Source organism: Odontesthes bonariensis, chromosome 6 (assembly GCF_027942865.1).
Source record: "Odontesthes bonariensis isolate fOdoBon6 chromosome 6, fOdoBon6.hap1, whole genome shotgun sequence".
In the NCBI taxonomy this organism is placed as follows: domain Eukaryota; kingdom Metazoa; phylum Chordata; class Actinopteri; order Atheriniformes; family Atherinopsidae; genus Odontesthes; species Odontesthes bonariensis.
Window position 1 is genome coordinate 12,087,751 of NC_134511.1, and position 22,562 is coordinate 12,110,312.

The 22,562-nt window shown below is 42.3% G+C and overlaps 2 protein-coding genes and 1 long non-coding RNA gene across 3 annotated transcripts in view; 2 read left to right on the forward strand and 1 right to left on the reverse strand.

Annotated features, from left to right (window-relative positions):
• Window positions 1-14: 14 nt before the first annotated feature.
• fbxo21 (F-box protein 21) lies at window positions 15-16,811 on the reverse strand. The gene is made up of 12 exons (XM_075467403.1): window positions 16,575-16,811; window positions 15,884-16,019; window positions 15,547-15,656; window positions 8,365-8,486; window positions 7,954-8,100; window positions 7,604-7,737; window positions 7,365-7,501; window positions 6,671-6,850; window positions 3,027-3,159; window positions 2,636-2,826; window positions 2,382-2,539; window positions 15-1,123 (listed from the first exon to the last, which is right to left on the reverse strand). Exons 1-12 carry the CDS (start codon window positions 16,796-16,798, stop codon window positions 882-884), a joined length of 1,914 nt encoding a protein of 637 aa, XP_075323518.1. The 5' UTR covers window positions 16,799-16,811; the 3' UTR covers window positions 15-881.
• LOC142382005 (uncharacterized) lies at window positions 10,120-10,710 on the forward strand. The gene is made up of 3 exons (XR_012769914.1): window positions 10,120-10,228; window positions 10,373-10,444; window positions 10,574-10,710. It is a non-coding gene; the product is annotated as an uncharacterized LOC142382005 (long non-coding RNA).
• Window positions 16,812-17,347: 536 nt separating the features above from the next.
• The window catches only part of nf2a (NF2, moesin-ezrin-radixin like (MERLIN) tumor suppressor a), a 33,399-nt gene continuing 28,184 nt past the window's right edge, over window positions 17,348-22,562 (forward strand). Inside the window, exons 1-3 of the mRNA XM_075467410.1 lie at window positions 17,348-18,100; window positions 19,104-19,229; window positions 19,353-19,475. Coding sequence (XP_075323525.1) covers window positions 17,987-18,100; window positions 19,104-19,229; window positions 19,353-19,475 — 363 coding nt within the window. The 5' untranslated portion in view covers window positions 17,348-17,986. The remainder of the gene's footprint in view (window positions 18,101-19,103; window positions 19,230-19,352; window positions 19,476-22,562) is intronic.

Below are 22,562 nucleotides of genomic sequence, written 5' to 3' on the forward strand. Positions count from 1 at the left end.
AACGAGTCAGAGAGGAACTTTTAAAACGCGAAGTACTTTATTTTCTGGTTCCCTCCAATCTCATATCCGTTTCAAGTCATTGGTGTCCTGGTTTATCCATTAAAAGAGACAGATGAGCCATGGCATTGTACATATATATTCTTTTTGACGAACAAAGTAGTTGTCTATTTCTATTCTATAATTTCATTTGCAAATATACAGGGGAAAGAATTCTAAGAATGTGAAAGTTAGCCTTTCATAAGTGCATGGAACTTTGTTAAAAGGTGGAAAATTAAAAGTTAGTTCATTTACAAAGTGTTTTCTTTATCTTTGGGTGTGTGTATGTGTGCAACACTGGGTTTAGGGTACGTCTTACGGACTGATGCTGGATGCAGGGAGATGTGGATACAGAAGCATTCCTTGATTTTAGGCAGGGGGAAGATTTACAACGCCTAAATACTCATCCTGAAGTTACTCATCCACTTAACCATTTACTCCAGGCTACAGCTTTTTGTTTTGTTTTGTTTTTCTCTCATGCCGTGTTATTTTAAGTTTTAATTCTTACTCCAAACCCAGCTGGGAGAGTGGATTTAAAAAAAAAAAAAAAAGAAAGAAAGTTTATGAGCGCCAAAAGGTGATATCATCTGATATCTGAACTTGGCCGTCAAAACAAGAACTACTCTGTGGTATTTGGATGTGCGTATCAAAGCAAACACTGTAACCATCTTTTCTTCTTTTTTAAAAAAACATTAAATAAACAAACAAACAAAATAACACCCAAAAACCTGTGTCACACAGGACTTGGTCTTGATGTGCAACAAAGCAACAGCTAAGTAGATTGTGGACTTAGAATGGATGATCAGTACATGGCTAACCCAGGTTGGCAGCGTGCTGGACACTCGCTACATCGACATGGCTTGTTGGCTGGTTTGATCTGTGGCGGGAGCTTCCTCTTGGTTCCCAGAGAGAGGAGTCAGTCTGTGATAGAGCTTCTGCACCGTGCCCAGGGTTTCGCCCACGTCCTCCGGGTATCGCGTCTGCAGTTCTTCGTTAGACACATAATGGGTTTCAGCAAACTCGGAGAAGTAGCGACCCACCTCTGGGTGGCCGATCTCCAGTGGGGCTGAGTGGGGCTCCAGGTTCTCTGAGGATTAACAATGGAAGGGTGAGACATGAAGGGGGGCCTACATGGTCACCTCAAATTAATAAACAAAGTTTCAAAAAGCACACACTCTGTTTAGCCAGAGTACTAAGCTTATCAAGCAAATATCAAACGTAATTCATTTTGGAGTCTCTGATTCATAGCAAAGCAGACTGTTGGTTTTATCAAATCCACCTCAGGGTTTATAGACGCTACAACATGCAGGCGGCTGTTAAAGTGATGGAGGGAGCAAAAATAACATGCAGAATGACAGCTGCACGGCAGCAACAACCCTAACGTGCACGCCGGGTACGTGCACACAGACATATCATACTGCCTCTTTCCAAAGTTATGTAAGCACCGTCTGTAGTGGCAAGTTTATACACTGGAAAAAAATCTAAGTCTTACCAAGTACATTTGTCTAATTTCTAGTCAAAATATCTCATTACACTTGATATAAGACACAACTGCCTAACAAGTACTATTTCAGCCAGATATAGGGACTTGTTTGAAGACAATACATCTTGAATATCTTATGGAAAAGTCACATATCAGATGAAACAAGCCTTTTTTGACATTTGAAGAGGTTTTTAAGCTAATTTCAAGATCACTTTTATCCAAAAGTCCTAAATATCACATCTTATTTCAAGAAATCTTGACAAGCCGATTTTCACTAGTTCCATTGGCAGATTTTTTTGCTTATTTCAAGCAGAAACGTCTTATATTTTTTTAACTTATTTTTGGAGGGGCATTTTTTCCAGTGCATACCATACATGCAATGATTAGAATTCTATTTTAGTTTTGAAAAAATGAAACTGTCTCTAAAAAAAAATTGTCCTTAGGAGTGAGTGTTAGCGTGTGTGGTTGTTTGTCTCGTTCGTCTCTGTGTGGCCCTGTGATGGACGGGCTGTCCAGGGTGTACCCTGCCTCTCGCCCGATGACCGCTCCAGCCCCCCCGTGACCCGACCGACAGATTAAGCGGGTATAGAAAATATATGGATGGATGGACAACATGAAACTGCTAAATCTGATCATATCTCGGTTAGTCTTTATATTAAGAATTCTAGTTGCTGAACTGATTTTTAGCATAGTTGTTTTTCTCTATTTTAGACCTGCACACGTCCACCAGCCTTGTTGTTATGCCTTACAGCAAGCATAAACAAACACATATACTGTATGTTTCTAAGTACACAACCCACCATCACTGGCTCATCATTAGGATTTGTTTTCCAATCACCATGCTGGCAGATATGATTCTTACCCTGTGCTGCGTAGCGGCACGTCCCGTCCTGTACGAGCACATTGTAGAAAGGTTGGTTAGCTCCATTTGACAGCTGGTGGACCCTCATGGTGGTGATCCACTCTTGGCTCATGGTGCATTTAGGGTCCCAGCCGTAGATCACACAGTTATAACCCGACCTGGAAGGGGAGATGGGAGATTTGTTGTAGACAGCTGCGTATAGGCAGATGACAGATAAAAAGCATTTTGCTGTCCCACAAATGAAGGTGACCAACCTCTTGTGTTTCATAATGAGGCCGACAGAATACTGGACTTCCAAGTGTTCTGGGGCTCTTCGCTGCTTGACCTCAGGCGTTACCGGATGCTTCTTATGCTGGATGTGTTCCAGCGTGTGCTGCACCAGATAACCCACTGCCCCGTGCTGGGAGGGATCCAATGCCTGAATGTGCTGCAGGATGTCTAACACCTGGGACCAACGTTAAGTGAACGTAAGCACGGAGGGCAGTTAATCTACACAACAGCACAATGTGCTACATGGTAAACTATTGTACAAGAACAGTATAACATCATCTTTTACAGACAGGTGTTCATTATTCATTATTACTCATTTTTAATAAGAAGCAAATGAATGGGCCAAAAACTCAGCAGCAGATTGTGCATCCTGACCTTTTCTGGCCAGATTCCCAGGTGGAAGTAGAGGCGTGCCTGCAGCAGTAAATACTGCACGTTATCTGGGTCGATGGTGAGGTAGAGGTCTAGCGAGTCCCTCAGCAGCTGGTAGGATTTCTCATTGCCCTCCCTGAAGGAAACCACACAGTGCAGGTAATATAATTCAAACTGAAAATTGCATTGATTTATTCATTAAATTCAGGCAATAATGAATTATTTATTCAGTTTAGATCTTGGTGATGATACAAGGCACTCTCTGGTTTTTACGAGACGACAAGATGATCGACGATACATCGATATTTTTTTTCTTTTCTGTAGTGGAAGCAAGCTGCAGCAGCTCCAATCACATTGTGAGGATTTGGTGGACAAACAAAACACATTCCAGTGATGTTTGAAAGATTTTTTTTTTTTTTTTTCCCACCACATTGGAGCAGCTGAACGAGCTTTCCAAAAGCCAACAGTTTGTCTACTTCTCTGCCAGACACAATGAAATGGATTATTCAATGCAAATTACATTACATTAAGGGCTGGGCAACGATTAAAATTTTTTATCTACTTAATCACATGATTTCCCTGATTAATAACGATTAATCGCATTTGTCCGCAAAATCCAAAAATTAATTCAAAAGTAGTGTATAGCCTTTAGCATTTAGTTTTATTTTAAATGTGCTGCCATATGAATGAAAGTGCCATAACATTTGTTGTGCAAACACACTTTTAACATCAGCATTTTTATGTAGTTTTTATGTAGAAGCCTCGCTCCACTGTCTGTTTCCTTGAATGACTTGCTGCTATCAATTGTGTGTTTTGTTTTTAAAGCTGCAGTCTGCAACTCTTTTTCAAGCATAATGCCTGGAACTGTCCGGGGATTCTGAAAGTAGTACATTAAATACCCCAATACAAAAAAAAATGAGTTTTCTAGGTCCCCTATATGTCCCGCTAGGTCCCTCCAAAGCCAGCAGGTTTGTTTACAAAATTGCAGACCGGACCGGTAAAAGGTAACCAATCAGGTTACGAGCTGGGCTCTGCTGCCTGTCAATCACCGATTGTGCACGCGCGATACAAGGTAGGCTCGTCCCCACGCTTACTTATCTAGACTATTGAACTTCATTACGGGCTAGTCTACTTACTGTGTCTTCCATGATCGCAAATGACAGGTGAGTTGATGAATGAGGAGTCGTGTAAGCGCATCTGGCGTGCACGTAGACGTGCACGAGTTCTCATGTGTTTTGATGGGGCGGGACAGGAAGTTGAATAACTTTTTATTTTTAGGTTAAAAAATAAGCATTTCTTGCATTTTGCGACTACGGAGGTCACCGTTTTCAACTTCAAGCGTTCTGATAGATCATGTAAACTCTTAAAATGCCAAAAATTAGGACTTTACGTATGACAACAACAAATCCTGCAGACTGCAGCTTTAAGTGATATTTTAGACTGGAACTACTACGGTGATAAGACAATTCAACTTTGCTGTAAATGCAGAAGTTTAAAAAAAAACAATTATTTTGAAATACGTGCTTTTATGTTGAAACAAGTGAAACAGGAAGTGGCGCCGGTTAGCTCCGTGAGCTTCACACAAAGACCGAGGAACACCTGTAACGGTGATGTTACCTGCTAGTTTATTTTAATTTTATTACTCCATGCTTCGTGGTGTTTGCTGTAACTGTGTGAATGTGATGCAGAGGAGAAGTGTAAGTTAAAGAATCCTAGTTTTGACCGTGAAGATTGCCTCTGGGGAATGACTCTGCGTTGGTTGAGAAGCAGGCTAAAGTGGCCAGTATTACTTTGATTATTCATTGGTACGAGCGACAATGCAAACAATGCTATTTATTTAATGATTACAACAACTAATGTTGTATTTTACTTTGTGTACTTGAACATTTAGTTATATGGTGTTGATGTGGCGTTAATAAACATCTGTGAAAAGAACCGAGTCTCGCATCCAATCAATGGGCGGCATATTGGCAGAGTTTACAGATGACTTTGGTTCTGTCGACTCCGCCGTCTGGAAGAACTTTAAAATGAAAATGGCCGAGCAAAAGTTCCGTACCCTTCTCCATGTTTGGTGGATCTGCCAATTACTTTCTTTTCCGCTTCTGCAGTAGACATTTACAAAATAAAAGCCTGTGAGCAACAGACTTTTACAATAATAAAATAAACAATAAAACCTGCGTTAATGCGCGATAAAATATTGATCGTTATAATGAACAAGTTAACGATAATAACGAGTTAAGTCGTCCAGCCCTAATTACATTACATTTAAAGAAAATAAATAAAATGATGTGCATGAAATGCTTAAAACTCCCATGTTAGTCTTCTACAACTTTGATTCAGCAGCAACCTGTGACCAAGAATTTAACGTGATGGTCTCAAGAAGCTCAAGAAACTCTGAAGGGGTGCTTCGAGAAAACAGACTGGAAAGCACTTTGTGAGCCACACGAAGATGACATCAATGCCACGACCTTATGTGTGATAGGCTGTATCAGATTTTGTGTGGACAGCATCAGTCCCACATAAGCAAACAAATCAAACTTCAGGTGAACTATGTGAGGGATGTGTCGCCAGGGATAAAAAAATAATAATAATAATAAAAAAAGATCACAGGCTTTCAGGGGCAAGGGGATCAGACTAATGAAAGTGCGGACAGAGCCAATGAGCTGAACATGTATTTCAATAGATTCAGCTCTGATCAATGCTCAGCATGCTCCTCACCTGCCTCCAGCTACACAGACCTCACACCCCATCCGTACCTGTACCTGCAGCCTCCCTGTCACACCTCCATAATGTCACCCTCCACCTCAGTCATGGATCTTAACACAGCCTCACCAACATCTCCCCCCACATCGGGACACAATAGCCCCTTTCACACTGAGGAAAAACCTGCGTTTAATCCGCGAATTTAGCGTGTCCGCTGTTGCGTTCACACTGCCGACCCGGGCTGCCGCGTCATCTCGACTCGCCTTTCGACCCGCGTCAGACCCTAGTCTTTTTGCCGAGCCGAGTTTGGTGTGAACACAATCGACGCGGGTCGGACGTGGGTGTGGCGTGACGTGAGGAGTTTAAAAGACAGAATGGACAGCTGATTCAGAACAACAGCGACAGGTGAGGACAAGTTTTACTCTGTTTTAGCCTACATCAAGTTCGAGACATTTTTGAAGATGGCCAACTGGGGAGACAAGGAGGTCCGCGAGCTCCTCAGCCTCCGAGCAGAGGGCGTTATTTACCGCCACATTTCGGGGACTGTAGTGCTCTTGCATTCTCCGCATATGTTCTTCGGCGGCATCCCACGTTGTAACCATCCACACCCCGTAAAATAACATCTCCATGAACTGCATATACAATTGCATAAACGAGTCCTCAAGGTGTATTTAACCCTACCTCCGACGCATGGCTTGTGCCTACGTCATTGTACACGCCCAGCATTTTATGTGTTTCGTGTGACGCTCTGCCACTAGGCAACGCCCCCTAAACTCGACTTCAGGCGACACGGGTCACCTAACACAGGGGTCCCCAACCACCGGGTATGCTGCAAAATAATTCTCACTTCAATTCCATTACTATTCCCATAAATAAAATTTTTACCCATCCATCATTCGTGCACCAGCCCTCATCCATCTCTCCAGGGTTGACTTTTTTCTTACCCTCTCTTGCCGATGTTGAGCAGGTTTCCCACCATCCTGAGCAGCACCACTGTGGTGCTAATAGCGCTGTAGTAATCTGCTGTCACCTGGTGGCCAATGAGGTACTCGCACTCCTTCGCTGTCAGCTGCTTGCCTTTACCAAAGGCATCAATGTAGACAAAGTCATAGATGTCCTCGCTCCTGCAGGCATAAAGTTTCATACGATAATTAATGCACCGGAAACGGATCGCCAGATCAAGCAATGTACTTTCAGAGGTGAAACATTCCAGTCTCTTTAAGAGTCATTATTTTCACAATTAAACTTTCAGAAACCTTTTCCAAAACTTCTCAGGACTTCTGAGAGCTTGTTAGATTGTTTGATTCGTTTAAAATAAATGTAAGTCTATGTCCAGTGATGCAAATTTAAAAGCTTTACAGATACACTGACTCATCAACCCTTGTTCCAACAATCAGCAGCTTAGCTACTCCAAGCATTTATCTAGCAAACCCTGAAAATGTTTTACTTTCCACAAAGCAGAAAAAGGAGTTCATGTTATACAGAGAATGTGGATAAGGAACAGTCCATAGCATTTTTTCCTAAAAATAATAGCCAAATTTGTGGTTTTTGGAAAAAAAGAAACCTTGAAACCTCGATAGACTGTTGCTCGTATTGTTGTTAAGATAGATCTCAAAAGATTTTAATTTCAAGCCATACCCTCTTGGTTTCTGGCACCAGCGCAGCAGGAAATGGTTAGGAAAGTTAACAGGCTCCAGCTGAACACCCAGCTTCCGGGCCAGTGTCATGTAAAGAACAGAGAGACTTATGGGAATGCCTGTACGGCGAAGTAGCACCTGAATGAACAACAAGATATTATGTTAAAATATCCCCAAATTAAAAAAAAAATAAAAAAAAGTCAAGAAATCATAAAAAATCTGGAGAACGAAAAGATTTACCTGATGGATGTAAGAGTTGAGCGGGTTGTAGTAGTCACACTCATTGCCTTTGTACTGAAGCTGCTCGTACAACACAGAGTTCAGGGCACACACCACCTGCCTCTGGAGCTCAAAGACCTCTATAACAAAGTCCCCTGTATCATTCACAAGAAATTAAACGTCATCAGAACTTTGGCTGAAGGAAAAGAAAAAAGCTCACATTTTCAACTGGTGTTTCAGAACTTATTGTGAGTGAAGACCCAGTACTTGAGGATTCAAGTTTCTAACTGTGCCAATTACTCTGGAGTAAAAAGATAATGACATAGAAAATGTGCACAACATTTGTCATGCAGTTTTGTTTCGAAACCCACCTTGAGAGAGGCGCAAGCTTGGGTGAGATGGATTCTTGATCCTCAACATCTTCTTCACTTTTTCTGCGATCTCATCCAGTTGTACCGACATGTTGTCCAGTGTGACATCAGCCAGTGGGTTACAATACTGATCCACTAATACTGCGCCTAAAGAGGCAGAGAGGAGCCAGGGAATGAATGCATGAGACAAAACAAGTTGAACTTTAACTGGTAAAATGCCCTCACAAATTTTTCTTCATATGGGGTGATCAATTCCTAAATAGCATATTGGTGTGACAGGATGTCTGACAAGTAGATGAGAACTTCTAGTTATGTATTCTGTTCTGTGAGGAAGACCAATTTGAGGTTTTTTATGGAGGGGGAAAAAAAAAAAAAAACATACTGAAAGAATGACTACTGCTAATGTATCACCTTCTAGAGCCGACTGCTGTTCTGCAGGCTGCTCCAGGAAAGCCTTCAGACTCCTCAGGATGTTCTGCTGTCTCAGGAAGTAAAGGATTTTCTTTGCATAGTACTTCAGTGTCAAGCTTTTCCTAGTCACGGGTGGCCAGACAGCAAGAGAGGCAAAAATGGAGGAGAAAACACAACAAGGACTTTCATAATCACACAGGTATTAAAGGGGAACTATGCAACTTTTTCATGGTCATAAAATTGCTTGGCAATCATCAGATCGCTTGGCTGACCCGTTCTGATGAAAACGGTGACATTTCCATCTCCATCTGGTGGCCCTAGACCAAAACAGCGCTTGCAACTTTGCCTGTGGCGCCGCGTGCTTTGTTTACCTCTGGAAGTCTCGCGACACACGAGAGCCGAGAACTACTGCTTCACGGCAGGTCGTAAAGGGCTCTGAGCCGAGCCAGGGAGCCTGATAAGACACACCCTCTCTCCATTAGCTACATCTGTAGCGACCCGACGTGAGTGCTTACCCGATGTGAGTACTCCGGATATCCGGGCGCGTATTTGGCGCGTATTTACGACAGTTTTACCTTAGCTACTTAATTTGAGTAGCACAGACCTAGTTGAGTAGGAGAAGAGAATCTGTGGTCAGACTCCTGACAGGTCTGACTCCTGACAGAAGATGGGAGGCTCTCAGTTTTATGAGAATGTAAAAACTTTTTTAGAGACGGGGCAAGTTTTGCCCCTCAGGGGGAAGGAGGAAAGGTGGAAGGTTCGCCGCGCATCGAAAAACTTTGTACTGAAAGGTAAGCCCAATTTCATCACATTCCCGACTTGACATTTTTTTCAATCTTACTCGAGATATAAATAATAAACTTAATTTATGTCAGCAATTCTAGGCCTACCTATCCGCTTGCTCGGAAGCGGAGGCGCATTTATTACTGTCATTAATCATGTTATTACATTTTGTTGTTTTACTCTGTTTTGTCAGAATGTCAATGTTTGTCAGAACTGTCGCTTGATGCTGACTAACACTTATAAAGGCAGCGTTCACGACAGCGAGCCAAGGAGATGATGTGCGATCAAGACTTTTTTGTTGTTTTACTCTGTTGTTTTGTCAGAATGTCAGTGTGGAATTCACTTGATGCTGACTAGCACTTGGCAGCGAGCCAAGGAGATGATTCGCGATCAGGACTTAACCTCACGTAGCCTTATCAAAAAGTCTAAATTCGTTAGGCCTATAATTTTTCTTGTTTTAATAGATCGTCGCATATTTTATGTCGGACCAAAGCGGCAGTACATGCGGCTGGTGGTGACCAGTGACGCGGAAAAAACTGCCGTCCTTAAAGCTGCGGTCGGCAACTTTTTTTTAGTCATATTAGCTTGAACTGTCATGGCATTCTGGAAGTAGAATATTAAATAGGCTGTTTAGGAAAAATAACGAAATCTGTAGCTCCCTCTGAAGCCTGTAATCATGCTCGCAAAAACCGAGCGCTCCCGGCTGTTTTTCACCAATCACATTAGGGTGGAGGAATCCTACCTGTCAATCACAGCTTGTGCACACGCTGCTGAGCGTGAGTCTGCCCCAGCTTGTGTGCGCTCACACTGGAGTGAACTCACGTGCACAACCTCGTCCACAGAGGGGGAGGGGTTTGGGGGGCGATTCGGAGCTTGTTAGAGGTTGGGGGAGGGACCTGAAAGTTGTATCAGTTCGAATTTTCCGACTTTAGACTCGCAATTTTGAAAACCTGCCGACTGCAGCTTTAACGAGTGCCACAATCTCCCTGGGTCTGGCAACCACAGAGGTGTAAGGGGTACTAGAAACAAAACTATTGCTGGCTATTTCTGGGACGGCCAGGCAAAGGACGTCGAGAACTGGGTAAGTAAGAAGCCTACTTTTATTCAGAATTTTATTCATATCATTTTGTATGCCTAGTTCCTCATTGTGTCTGATTTTGTCGTCACACGCAGTAAAAATGTGAGTGGAAAGAAGTCTCCTATGTGTTGTTATTATTTGTCTAAGGTGAGATGCTGCCACAAGTGTCAGCTCAATGACCCCATCCAAACGGATGCCCCAGCCCTGCATCCCATAAAGGTAGTGAGATTTTATTCAATTCAAGCAGGCGGTTTGCATTCTTTCAAGAAAAAACATACACAATGTGTGTTACTTTTATGTATCCATCTGCAAAATGTAGGTGACATAAATATGAGGCATTTTTGTCAGGTTACAGATCCCTGGACCGTCATCGGGCTGGACCTTGTTGGTCCACTGAAGGAAACGGAAAGAGGACATAAGTACATTATGTCCATGACCGACCTGTACAGTAAGTGGGTTGCTGCCGCCCCTCTTCCTTCGAAGACAGCGGTGGAAGTATGCCGAGCACTTGTAAAAATCATGTACACGTTCGGTATGGTCCAAAGAATAATAACTGACCAAGGGAAGGAGTTTGTAAACGAGGTGAGAAGCTTTTTACATCAGTAACAGTGTTGGTGTCTGCATCAGTAGAACTGCCTTCAATCCAGTTCAGTTGTTGTCATTCTGGCCCATTTACAAACTTGTGGCTCATCATACTTCTCCATGAATGAAATGATTCATGGAACCATAATCTTTTTTACATAATTTGTCCACAGTTAAATGAGAGAATTTTTGACATGCTCCACATTAAGCATTCGGTCTCCAGTGCCTATCACCCCCAGACCAACGGCCAGGTAATAAAAAATATAATGTTTTTTTTTTTTGTACATACCGTGCATGGAATTTATGCTTTAAAAAAATAATTTATTGCATTTTAATTTGTACTTTTTATTAATGTGAAGGATGAGCGGACTAACCAAAACATCAAGCGTGGAAATATGTGAACGATGCTCATGATGACTGGGATCTGCACCTCGATGCTGTCATCTATGGCATCAACATATCTTCACAGGTGGCTATTCGTTCTAGCTTTTTTCTGTTTCCTGTTGTCTATTTATAATCCTAATGTAAATGTGCTATGTGTCTAGGCATCCACAAGGCATACACCTTTCTATCTGATGTTCCACCGCCATCCAGTGTTGCCCGAGGTGCATAACGCCTGTCCCCTGACAGACTTTGAATTGGGCAATCCAGAGGAGGACATTGACAGTGCGGTCAATAAAATGAAAGCGGTGAACGAGAAGGTCAGTTCTTAAAGACAATAGGTGATGATCAGAATAGGTGTGTTTTAGCCAGGCCTACAATGACTATTGTATTATGTCTACTACTGTATTTTAGGCAAAAGCACAATATCTCTCGTCTCAAGCCATATCATCGAGTGGAGAGTAAGAGTTATCTTATCTTTTGAAGCTTAATTTGTGGAGGTGATCTGTATGACATTAAAGTTAATTTCTCTTTTATTAATGTTTTGTTGGTATGTTAGCAGGCCACGATTGTCAGAGGCTGTCAGTCTATCATGACCACCATGGTTACAATTCCTGTTCCCTGAAGCAAGACCATGGATACGCCTGGTTGGGTGACTAATGGGCCAAAGATGCAGGTCCTTTTCAGGATGCCCTGGCAAGTGACTTCTGAAAAGATTATTTATTATTATATCAATGCCCCATAGGACAGTAAGTGTGTATTTCTGTCTGTGAAATTATTCCCGAAAAACAGGACAACGTGCGTTCAAGGGATGCCATACTTTTTCCTGCTTGGAGCAGGCAACCAGGCCGAGGGGATCACTACTTGTTATGTGTTGAGTGAACATTTGAGTCTTTCAGACCCATTTCTGCCCTACTTAACAATTTACAAATTAACCATGTTGATGGGTCACACAAAATGTATGTCTGCAGGTGTTAAAAGTTCAAGACAGGCAGATGATCTATTCTTAGTCGCCCAGGCCAGACAACGTCACCCTGCGTCACCCTGCTACACCCCCCACCTCCCTCTACCTTTAAAGAAGAAGCCGGAGAAGGCCGGAGAAGGCAGGCAAAAAAATCGGGTGGAGGCGTCTGCCTGTACGTTAACAAGCTTTGGTGTCATCCTGGTCACGTTACGGAGAAACACAAAGTGTGTGACCCAAACATTGAACTGCCGGCGGTGAGTTGCAGACCCTATTTCCTTCCACGCGAATTCTCGAATGTTATTGTAATCGTGGCATACATTCCACCATCTGCCAATGCCAAGTTGGCCACTGACACGATGTCAAGGGTTATCCATGAACTTCAGAGTCGCACACCGGACGCGCTCGTTCTGATCAATGGTGATTTCAATCACTGCACTCTCTCTGCTTCGCTGCCCTCATTCAGGCAGTTTGTCAACTGTCCCACGAGGTGCGACAGAACTATTGACCTTTTTTATGCCAATATTAAAGACAGCTACACATCTACTGCCCTCCCTCTGCTGGGCAGGTCAGACCACAATCTAGTTCTCCTCTCCTCCAAGTACACCACTCTGGCTCAGAGACAGCCTATATCAACAAAATCAGTGCGTGTATGGTCAAATGAGGCGTGCGAGGACTGTCTGGAGTGTACTGATTGGTCTGTTTTCTATGGCGAAGACCCAAATGAGGTGGACTGTGTGACTGACTGTGTTACTGAGTATGTCAAATTTTGTACGGACTTGGTTATTCCAAGTGAAGCTATAAAACTCTTCTCTAATAATAAGCCATGGATTTCTAAAGAAATAAAGAATGCAATTAATGAAAAGAAAGTTGCCTTCATGAGTAAGGATAAGGACAGGATTAGAGTGGCACAGAAGAACCTAAAGGTTGCCATTAGGCAAGGAAAGAGGAATTATAAGGACAAGGTTGAGCACAAACTTCAGGAGTGTGACACCAGAGGTTTATGGAAAGGCCTTAAATCCATAACAGGATTTGGCCCTGTCACCAGTAGTATGAGTGTGGGAATATTTACGCCTGATGAGGCTAATCAGTTTTATGCTAGATTTGACTCTAGTGTGAAGGGATTTCACTGGAGTACAGAAACAGGATAAATAAGCTTATCAAGAAAGCGGGGTCCATCACGGGTGTGTGTTTTAATTCGGTGGAGCAAATTTTAGAGGAGCGGACAATGAGGAAGGTGTACAGTGTGCTGAGCATGGACGACCACCCACTGTACAGTTTATTCACAAAGAGTGGCAGGAGCCAAAGGCTCCTCCTTCCTAGGTGCTCCACCGAAAGGTTCTTTTTTCCTGCAGCTATCAGACTTTTTAACAACAACTGCTGAGTGCGCTTTTTTAGTGGTTTTATGTGTCTTTACTTGTTGTGGTGATTCTTTGTGTGTTTTTATGATGGACTGTTTCTTGTTTCTTGGTTATTTTTAGCTCTTATTTATTTATTATGTGTTTGTTATGTGCTGTGTGGATGACCAGGTAGCATTTAATTTCCCCATTGGGGATTAATAAAGTCTCTCATTATCATTATTATCATTAACCTGTTCGTAACCAGCCCTGGCAGGGGGCTCCCCTTGGTGGCCGTCGGTCTCTGCCTGAGGTTTCTTCCCGACTTCATGGGTTTTTTTTTTCCTCAGACTATACTGAGTTTTTATCCCAAGAAAAATATCAAATCAAGTGAAAAGGGAGTTTTTCCTCACCCGTTGCCACCAGGGGCTGCATCTGAACACCCTGTTCCTTATGACTATATACCACTTGTTTTTGGTCTAGGCCTTCTGACTCTAGTGGATTTTATTTTATACCTAGTCTGAATCTAATTGCCAGTGTTTTTCCGGTTTGCATATAATATACTTCTGGCACAATTGACAGAGTAAGGTGGAACCTAGTGACTGTCTCAATGTATACCTATACATTGTGAACACAGTCCACTGCTATGCAGTAAGATCATGTACTAACTTCTGTGTTGGTTTTCTTTGTTTGCTGTGCTTCAAGTTCGCAATGTGTACTATACATGTTAATATCAGAGTAGCACTGTGCTTTTATTACTCGCCTGCCCTCTCTGCAACTCTGCACATTTAGAATGTTTTATACAAGAAGAAGAAAATAAAGGAAAGTATATGTTTTCTAACAACTGTGTCCTCAAGTTCTTTCAAACCTGCAGGGGAAATTGTTTGTGTACAGCAGCCCTAGTGATGCCTCACCCTTAATGAGACTGGCGTAGTCAAAGTTTTGACCTGTGTAACATCCCCTGGTTACACATGCACCAGGTTTTCATAAGTTAGACACTTGTTGATACTTAACGGTTAGTGGAATTTCAAATACCGTTGATTTTTTTTTTTGTAGCATACAGAAGTAAAGACAGATTGCCCCCAAAAATGTCAGGTGGCACAACAACAGAAAATTGTCTTTGGTGTGGCTCCGGTCTTTCTCACAGACATTAGACGGTACCCAGGTACCTAAAAACTTCCACGTGCTCCACTGTCTGCCCTTGGATGGAGTGGCTGGAACAGAGAGTGAGTGTGTATGTGTGTGTGTGTGTAACCAATGTATGCAAAATTAATCGTACAAAACCAGTTAGTCTACTGTTTATGTCCCCTTAATTTTGAAATGAATGTTTTATTTTTTTTTTACTACTATATTTCAATATTGACTATGCGCATTCAGCTCTTGGTTGGTCTTGTGCTTGACTCCCAACATAGATCAGTGTAATCCTAAAGTTTTAAAACAATGGTGTTTATAAGACTTTCAGTCCAGTCTGCTTGACAGCGCGTGTGTAGTGGTAATGAAGAATTATTCACGGCAGAGAACAGGTAGGCTAATGGGTAGACAATAGCACCAAACGGCGTCGTACTAATCTTATATTGTTTCGTGTCAACCGTGAGATTACTTCTGCACAACGGTGTGCTCATGCGTGACTCACAGCGCGACTCACATCGGGTAGCAGTGGTACCGCAAAGCATTCGTGATGTTCGAAAAGCACATCTGGGCATGTAAATACTCGCCCGGATATCCGGAGTACTCACATCCGGTAAGCACTCGCGTTGGGTTGCTACAGGCTCTCCAACTCTCTGCCAGTGTCTTGAAAAATAAACCGTAAATTGCCTCTGGTGGGTTTACGACAGTCTGGCTTGACTGTCGCCTTATTTTCTACGGAGCTCCCCCTACAGCTTTGGGGTGTGTATTGCATGGTAAACAAACCCTGTTTTACTGAAAGTTGCATAGCGCCGCTTTAAAGAGAATTAACAAAATCAACACCCGAACCCGTTAATGACTGCAAAGTCTAGACTGAGGCATGCACCGTTTCGTTTTTTTGTTTGTTTCACCGGAGGCACAAGCGCTGCTCTCACCTCTTTTCAGAGTTGAGTATGAAGAGGAGCTCGTCCTCGCAGAAGTGCTCTGGCATCCCAAGTGACTCAATCTCTGCAAAGCTGTCTCCCAGCACCTGCCCTACACAAGGCTGAGTTACAGGTCCTCGGGTTAGTATGCAACACAGAGGGTTCACATGTTCTTACACAAGCATGCACCCCGTATAGAGACCGAATACAAAGGGACAGTCAGTTCTCATGGACAAACATCAGAGGCCGTTCTTTGTCTCTTTTCACTGATCCAATTGAATGTTCCATTACATCTTAAACATCACCTTCGTAATACTTTAGTGTTCGTCATTACAAACTGGTTACTTACAACTTCTGTGAAGAACCTCTTTGAGATGGATTCCACAGTCTGTCGTATTTGTATTCCAACTCTGTGGCGAGTTTTGTACTCTCTGAGCCAGTCACAGCTCTCATTCTGACGGTAAAACCTCTGCAGTCTTGGCCATCTGTTGATGATGGGAGAAGAATTGCAATGACAAACACACTTATCAGCATGCTCAGAATCAGTTTGCCTTAAGCAGTACACGCTCGGAAAGTTCAAAATCCTACTCCAGACATGGTGGTCTTCTTGTATACAGGAGAAAAAATGTGGATAACCAGTCAGGAGGAGGGCTTAGATTCTGCCTACTGCACTTTTTCCGCAGCTCTCGGAGAAAACGTATGACTCAAGGTCACACAAATTCATATTTGGATACTCTGCGTGAAATATAATTAATCCCCACGAATTAAGATTTGCAAAGCTTCAGGTTTTCAGGCCTCGCAGTTGTCTGCCGATTAAATGCGTGCCACTGGAGCAGCGTAACGATAGATTTGGTGCAGCAGCAGAATGTCAAAAGCTGACAGCTGCCTACGAGTTCGCGGTAAACGCACCTTCAAGCAGACACGAAGGGCTTCAGGGCCCTAAACAAAGCCAATAAACAAACAATAACTAGATTATTTGGGGGAAAATAGCACCGAAAGAAAGCATGAAGACTCCGCAGAAATGTCATTAAATAAAGCACCTGAGTTTGTACTGGTGTCCCCAGACCTTCCCCCTTCCATGGCAAACGTCGTGTAGCCGCTTGCAGCAGCATGAAACGTTACAAATGTCGACATGTTGGAGGACGGGGAAGCACAGAATATACTCGAGCAACTCGGTCGGCAAGTCGGTCAGTTTTTTAGTTTGGAGCTCGGAAATAATCCCGTTTAGGCTTGGTTGCTCCTCTTTGGCTACCAACGTCGCCATTTTTACTGTTTACCCCGATTACCTCATTGCTCTGGCCCCGCCCCTTTATGGCGCAGGGGGCGGGGCGTGGGGCATGTTCTGCAATGCGATTGGTTGTTCAGTCAGAGAGAAATGGGGAAGGAACTGGGGCTGCCTTCATGTTCCCCGGGACATATGTGTTTATGTTGTTCAATTTAATAGTTTATTATAAAATATAAGCAAAAAGCAAAGTCAGATTTTAAACGTTGACAGGTAAAACGGTTTAAAGTATACTAATTGTCTAAAGTATTGCCAAAATTATTGACTGCATATCTTTACTTGCATTTTGGGGGAGTTTTTAGAAACAGTTGAAAGAAAATCCCCATAATCATTTAAAAAAAAGACTCATAGTGCTTGTTTGGTCCTAATAACATTTTCAAGACAACCAAGTTGCTGTATAGACCACAGTGATACCAAAAAACACACATTCTGTGAAACTGTCTCCAAAAGTAACTTCATTATTTTTAGAATTTTAGCAAGAACAAAATTATTACTACATTATAGATGACCCGCGAAGGCAGCATTGCTTTGTAGATGAGAGCGTTTGCTAGCCGCAGTTAGCAGCTAGCTCTTCGTTTCCAGAGTAGTTTAAATGTTACAACCGAAGAGTTTCGAAGTGTTAAGAAGGGAAGTATTTGATGAATAATTCCTCAGAGGAGAAGATAAAGACATTTGTAGAATTCACTTTGTGAAACGTTTACCTGTCGCGAAAAGATTTTGGATATAACATAACATTAACGTTGTTTAGCCAACTTAAATTCTATTGAACCCAGCTATCGTTAGCAGCCAATATATGTAACTTTTATCTGTTTGTCTGCTCTTGCGAAATGTATCTGTGAACTTTTTCTTTTGAGGCGACCGTGGAATTGGGAGAAAAACACCCATAGATGTCGAGTGCACGCGACATTCACAAATCGATGATATGTCAAAATCCCAAAAAACTTTGATGGGACTTGCTTACAAACATCGATAGCAGAGCGAGCTGAGGAGTCACATGCACATCTGCGCGTTTCTGTCGATAATTATGCCAAGTGACTCATTCGTTGTTGCAGCCAGGGAGTAGAATAGTTTAGAAATAATGTCTTGACAGTGCACTCGGCTTGCAGAGAATGTGGGAACGAATTTGATTGATTGAATAGTTAGTTGTTTTTTTTTATATAGTTTAGAATCATGGCAAGTGCCTTAGCGTCTAAGATGGGATTTAACACTCTAATGAGAAAACAAGCCAGGAACTTCAACGTGAGGATCTGCACAATGGAGTCAGACATGGAGTTCAGCTGCGAGGTGGGTTTGAGAAACTTTGCTCACACTACACGTACACATCTGCTCACCTGGCTAAATGACTTTAAATATTTCACCCGGGTTCTTTTGCTGTTTCTAAGTGTCGTGCAACTACACCTTAATTCTACGCCTACCTACTATCTGCTAAGATAACTGAAAAAATGTGTAGGCGTAAGTGAGACTGCTGATGGAGGTTCTTTATAAGTTTCTCCTAATATGTATCCTCTCTCTTTTCCGACACTAGATGACAGCAAATGACAATGAAACCGATGCAGCAGTTAATAGAGGGTCTACTCTGTAGAGGACCCCATAAGCCTTCTGTCTTATACCAAAATGAAATCAGGTTCATTTTAAGCACATCAAATCTCAGTGCTGACAGGACTTTATGAAAATCATCTGTCTGCAAATTGAGTTAAAACGCATACAGAATTCATCTCACGGTTTTATTTATATATATATATATATATATATATATACACACACACACCCTCTTTCAGTGGTGGTGTATCGTATTATTTTCTAGATGATATGTTGGAGCTGAAAAGCATAACATTAACTTGCAAACACCATATCTGTACTTAAAATGGGAGGAACCCCACCAAGGTTAGCCACTGGTTTTGTTAATTACACACAGCAGCGAAAAATCCAAGTTGCAGGTTTCAATTTACTGTACTGGGATGGTGATCGTGTCACTTCTGGGGTTTGTAGATAGTAATTAGCAAGTTTTTGTCATATAAACCAGCTATTCATTTTTCTTCTGTCTTGCATTGGATTTCTTTTCCTTCTAATCGGACCAGTTTGCCGTCTCTGCTGCACGGTGGAGTTTATGTCATCGTTTCTCCATGCCAACCTTGAATGTACTTGACCGTAGCTTGCACTCAGAATTAACTCGGAGATTAGAGACGAAATATATCTAAATGCCTTTATCAGGCAAATTTAAGCTATTTAGCATTACTCTCCTGATTTAAATAATAAAAAAAAAGACTAAAACGTTCTTTTATTTCAGGTCAAGTGGAAAGGAAAAGACCTTTTCAACTTAGTGTGCCGGACTCTGGGACTGAGGGAGACGTGGTTCTTTGGGCTCCAGTACAACATAAAGGACTCTGAGGCTTGGCTGAAGATGGAAAAGAAGGTTAATCCGGTGTAATATTTCTCTGCTTAAAACGTCATGTGCCCATGTGAAAACTGTTACCATACAGATATGTGGGAAAGTAAAAATTGTGTGAATGCTGATTTCTTTGGTTATCTCACGCAGGTTCTGGATCAGGAGGTGCCTAAGGAAGAACCATTAACTTTTCACTTCCTGGCCAAGTTTTACCCTGAAAATGCAGAGGAGGAGCTGGTGCAAGACATCACCCAGCATCTCTTCTTCCTACAGGTAACCAATCATATTATTAAGCTGCTTTTTTTTTTCATTATTTTACATATTTTGATCATACATTTTGACTTAAAAATATTACATTTTTTAACAGACTTCATTTTCCTCTTTATGTTCCATTCTTTGTGTGTATGTGTTATACTGTAAAACCTTTTATAACACGCCTTTATGTACACTCACAACTTTTTTCTAAAGGCCACTTCATTGTTTCTCCATCCATATGTTCTGTAGACTGTTGCATATATTGAACTGGGACAGCAGACAATGCAGTTTGGTTGGTTCTGCAAAGAAGGAAAGGCTCGGTCTGCTACAAAGAAAAGCTATTATAGAATTTTTTGAGAAGCCTGCTGTGACATTGAGCTTTTTAGTTGCAGGATCTTCACAGCAATGTATAGTTGTAGATAAGTTTGTAGCACTGTGCCAAATTCTGCTGAGGACCAAGCCTTATTAAAACATTGTCAGGAGTGAAATAGCATCTTGCTGTCTGTTTTCTCCTTTAAATATTGAATTCTAACGGTGCTGATAAAGACGAAACTCCTCACACAGCTTCCTCTCCCAACACTCTCTTTGAGTTCACAGACCTCCTTGTTGACAACATTTTTATCCCGTGGACCCTTGCAGACATACGAGAAACATAGACTTGGCCCTAAGCAAAATTTGTGGGGGGGCTTGGAGGTGCACGAGAAACATGCCTCTCCGAAGAAGTTGGGGATTACTGCCTGGCTAGTGGGCAGACGCATTTTCCCATCTTCCCACGGGGGACTTTGTTCGAGGCTTTAAAAAGAAAACATTCTTGGTAGTGGGCGTCATCTTAAAAAAAAGAAAAAAAAAGAAAACTGCTTTATTTAGAATCACTGCATTAGAAATGGGTGTGATGCAACAAGGCAAGTTGATCCTCGACTGCGAAAGCCTTTAAGATACTCTGCATTTGGAAGAGCATCCATTTGAGCTTTGCAAACCACATGTAGCTGATCAGTTTTATCTTAAGCTTTCTTTTTATGCACACCCCGTGTCAGGGCCTATATAACAGGGGGCACACATCCGCAGCTTCTCTTCAAGTTGTTCCGCTGAACACTCTGTAATATGCTTTTTTTTGTCCCATTGTCCCGGTCTGATTGTGTGCAGCCATGTGGAATCAGTGCACAACATATTACCGCTGCCCTTCCTATCCACTTAATACTCTTCGGGGGAATTCCTGCGGAGCCTGTCACACCATTCTGGTAGCAAGAGATGAGATTTGTTACTGTGTTCTCATCATCCAGTGCCACCAGCCACATTTATCAATTACAAATTAGTCTTCAAATGCTCAGTTATTGGCCCAGTTGATAACATATTCCCCATGGGATGCTTATCCCCCCATAACAATCGTGTCTTATCAAGCATATTATTGTGCTGGTTTAGTTAGCCTGTGGTATACTTTGGTCTCCCAACATTTGGATAGCTGCTCTTGTCTTTTTCGCAGTTAGAAGGCCAAATATAAGACTGTTGAGTGCTTGGCATAAACATGTAGTGGGAAGCTATGTTCCTACTGGAGGCAGCCACTGACAGTGGGAACTGAGCAGCCGGCTTCGACAAATGAAAGGGTGGCCACTCATTCAACCTGGGCAGTAGCTCATGTGTCTAGTCATTGTATCCTCAATTGCCTTGGCTGTGTACCAAGGCTAACTGTCAGCTAAGTTATATACTGCTTTAGGTGCCATTTATACTAATCTGTTTCTATATCGTTTCTATCGCGGATGCACTGTCAATTTACGACACGAAGAAATGGTGAAATGAATTAATGTAAACAGAGCCTTAGTTACCAGTAAGCTGAAGCAAACTGTGTCAGCTACTGTGTTAGCTTTTCCTATTTTCCATGTAGCAGATTGTGCCGAACACTGCTGCCACCTACTGTTGACTGCAGTCTGAGGCTCCCACCGTGAATTAGAAAAGGATTGCTACAAGGCGTCTCCTGCAGAAGACATATTTGGGGGCTGGGGGCTTCCCCAAGCAAGATAAACAACATTAAAAAAAAAATCACTTTGTGGTGTGTGAGTCGTCAGTAAATTTCCATTGATTTTTAATTGTATTGAGTTCCAGACATATCCTGCATTTCATCCAATGCAGCTACCAAGAAAATATCCATGTTTGATAGTTAATTCAAAGTAAACACAATAAACTTGTGGACCAGACTCAGTGAATAATTCCACATAATCCCTGTGTAGACCAGTGAGAAAATACAGTGGCTGGCCAAAACCTTGAATGACAGTATTGTATTTAAACTTGACACCACTCAAGTTGCCTTTTACTTTTGTGTGCACTATGGATGTGAATGTTTAATCCAGCTGATCGTTTCTAACACAAATCTGGTACACTTCTTGCACTCAGGCCCTTTGAAGTGTATTTGATCACCTGTAAGTAGCAGTTTTTTGTTTAACTGTCAGTTGGTGTCACCATGAAAACAACAAGTCCGTCAAACCTGTACCCATCCGGTGGTTTGAGCATCTTCTTTCTTTTTTCATACTTGCTTTATCCAGTTCATCCACTCAGATCAAATATGTCTTCTGCAAGACCTTGCAGGACCTTGTAGCAATCATTTTCTAGTTGACGGTAGGAGTCTCAGACTGCAGGAGCTGCCAAGTCAACAGTAGGTGGCGACACTAAATAGAAAAGCTAACACATTAGTTAACCCATTTTGCCTGGGCATACTAGTAACTGAAGCAGTAGATAACTTAACTGACAGTACGTCGTGGCCTCTCGAAGCTAATGCCCAGCCGAGGGCATGTCTGTTCCAGTGGGTCACCAGCATAGAAATACCGGTCTCTGGCCCATAAGTGCCAGTGCACAATTGAGACAATTGATGATTCAATTTGTTGACGCGTTGGACACACAAGTTACTGCCCAGGTTGAATCAATAGTCGCCCTCTCATTTGCCGCTGCCGGTCACTCTGTTACTAGTCTTGGCTTATCATTGGTCAGATCAGTGGCTGAGTTCAGCAGATAAAGTCTCTTGTTACATGTATGCTGCTTCTGCCGAGTGCTCAGCAGTCCTCTATTTGTCCCTTTTACTGTGCCATCCTAATATACTTGACACAAATAAGTGGGTTT

Excerpts from the sequence above, each read along its gene's own strand:
- fbxo21 (XM_075467403.1), bottom strand. The coding sequence starts at position 16,798 with ATGGCGACGTTGGTAGCCAAAGAGGAGCAACCAAGCCTAAACGGGATT. Across the intron at positions 16,020-16,574 it reads GGACACCAGTACAAACTCAG|ATGGCCAAGACTGCAGAGGT; the intron begins GTGCTTTATTTA and ends CATCATCAACAG. Across the intron at positions 3,160-6,670 it reads CTCAACATCGGCAAGAGAGG|GGAGGGCAATGAGAAATCCT; the intron begins GTAAGAAAAAAG and ends GGTTTCCTTCAG.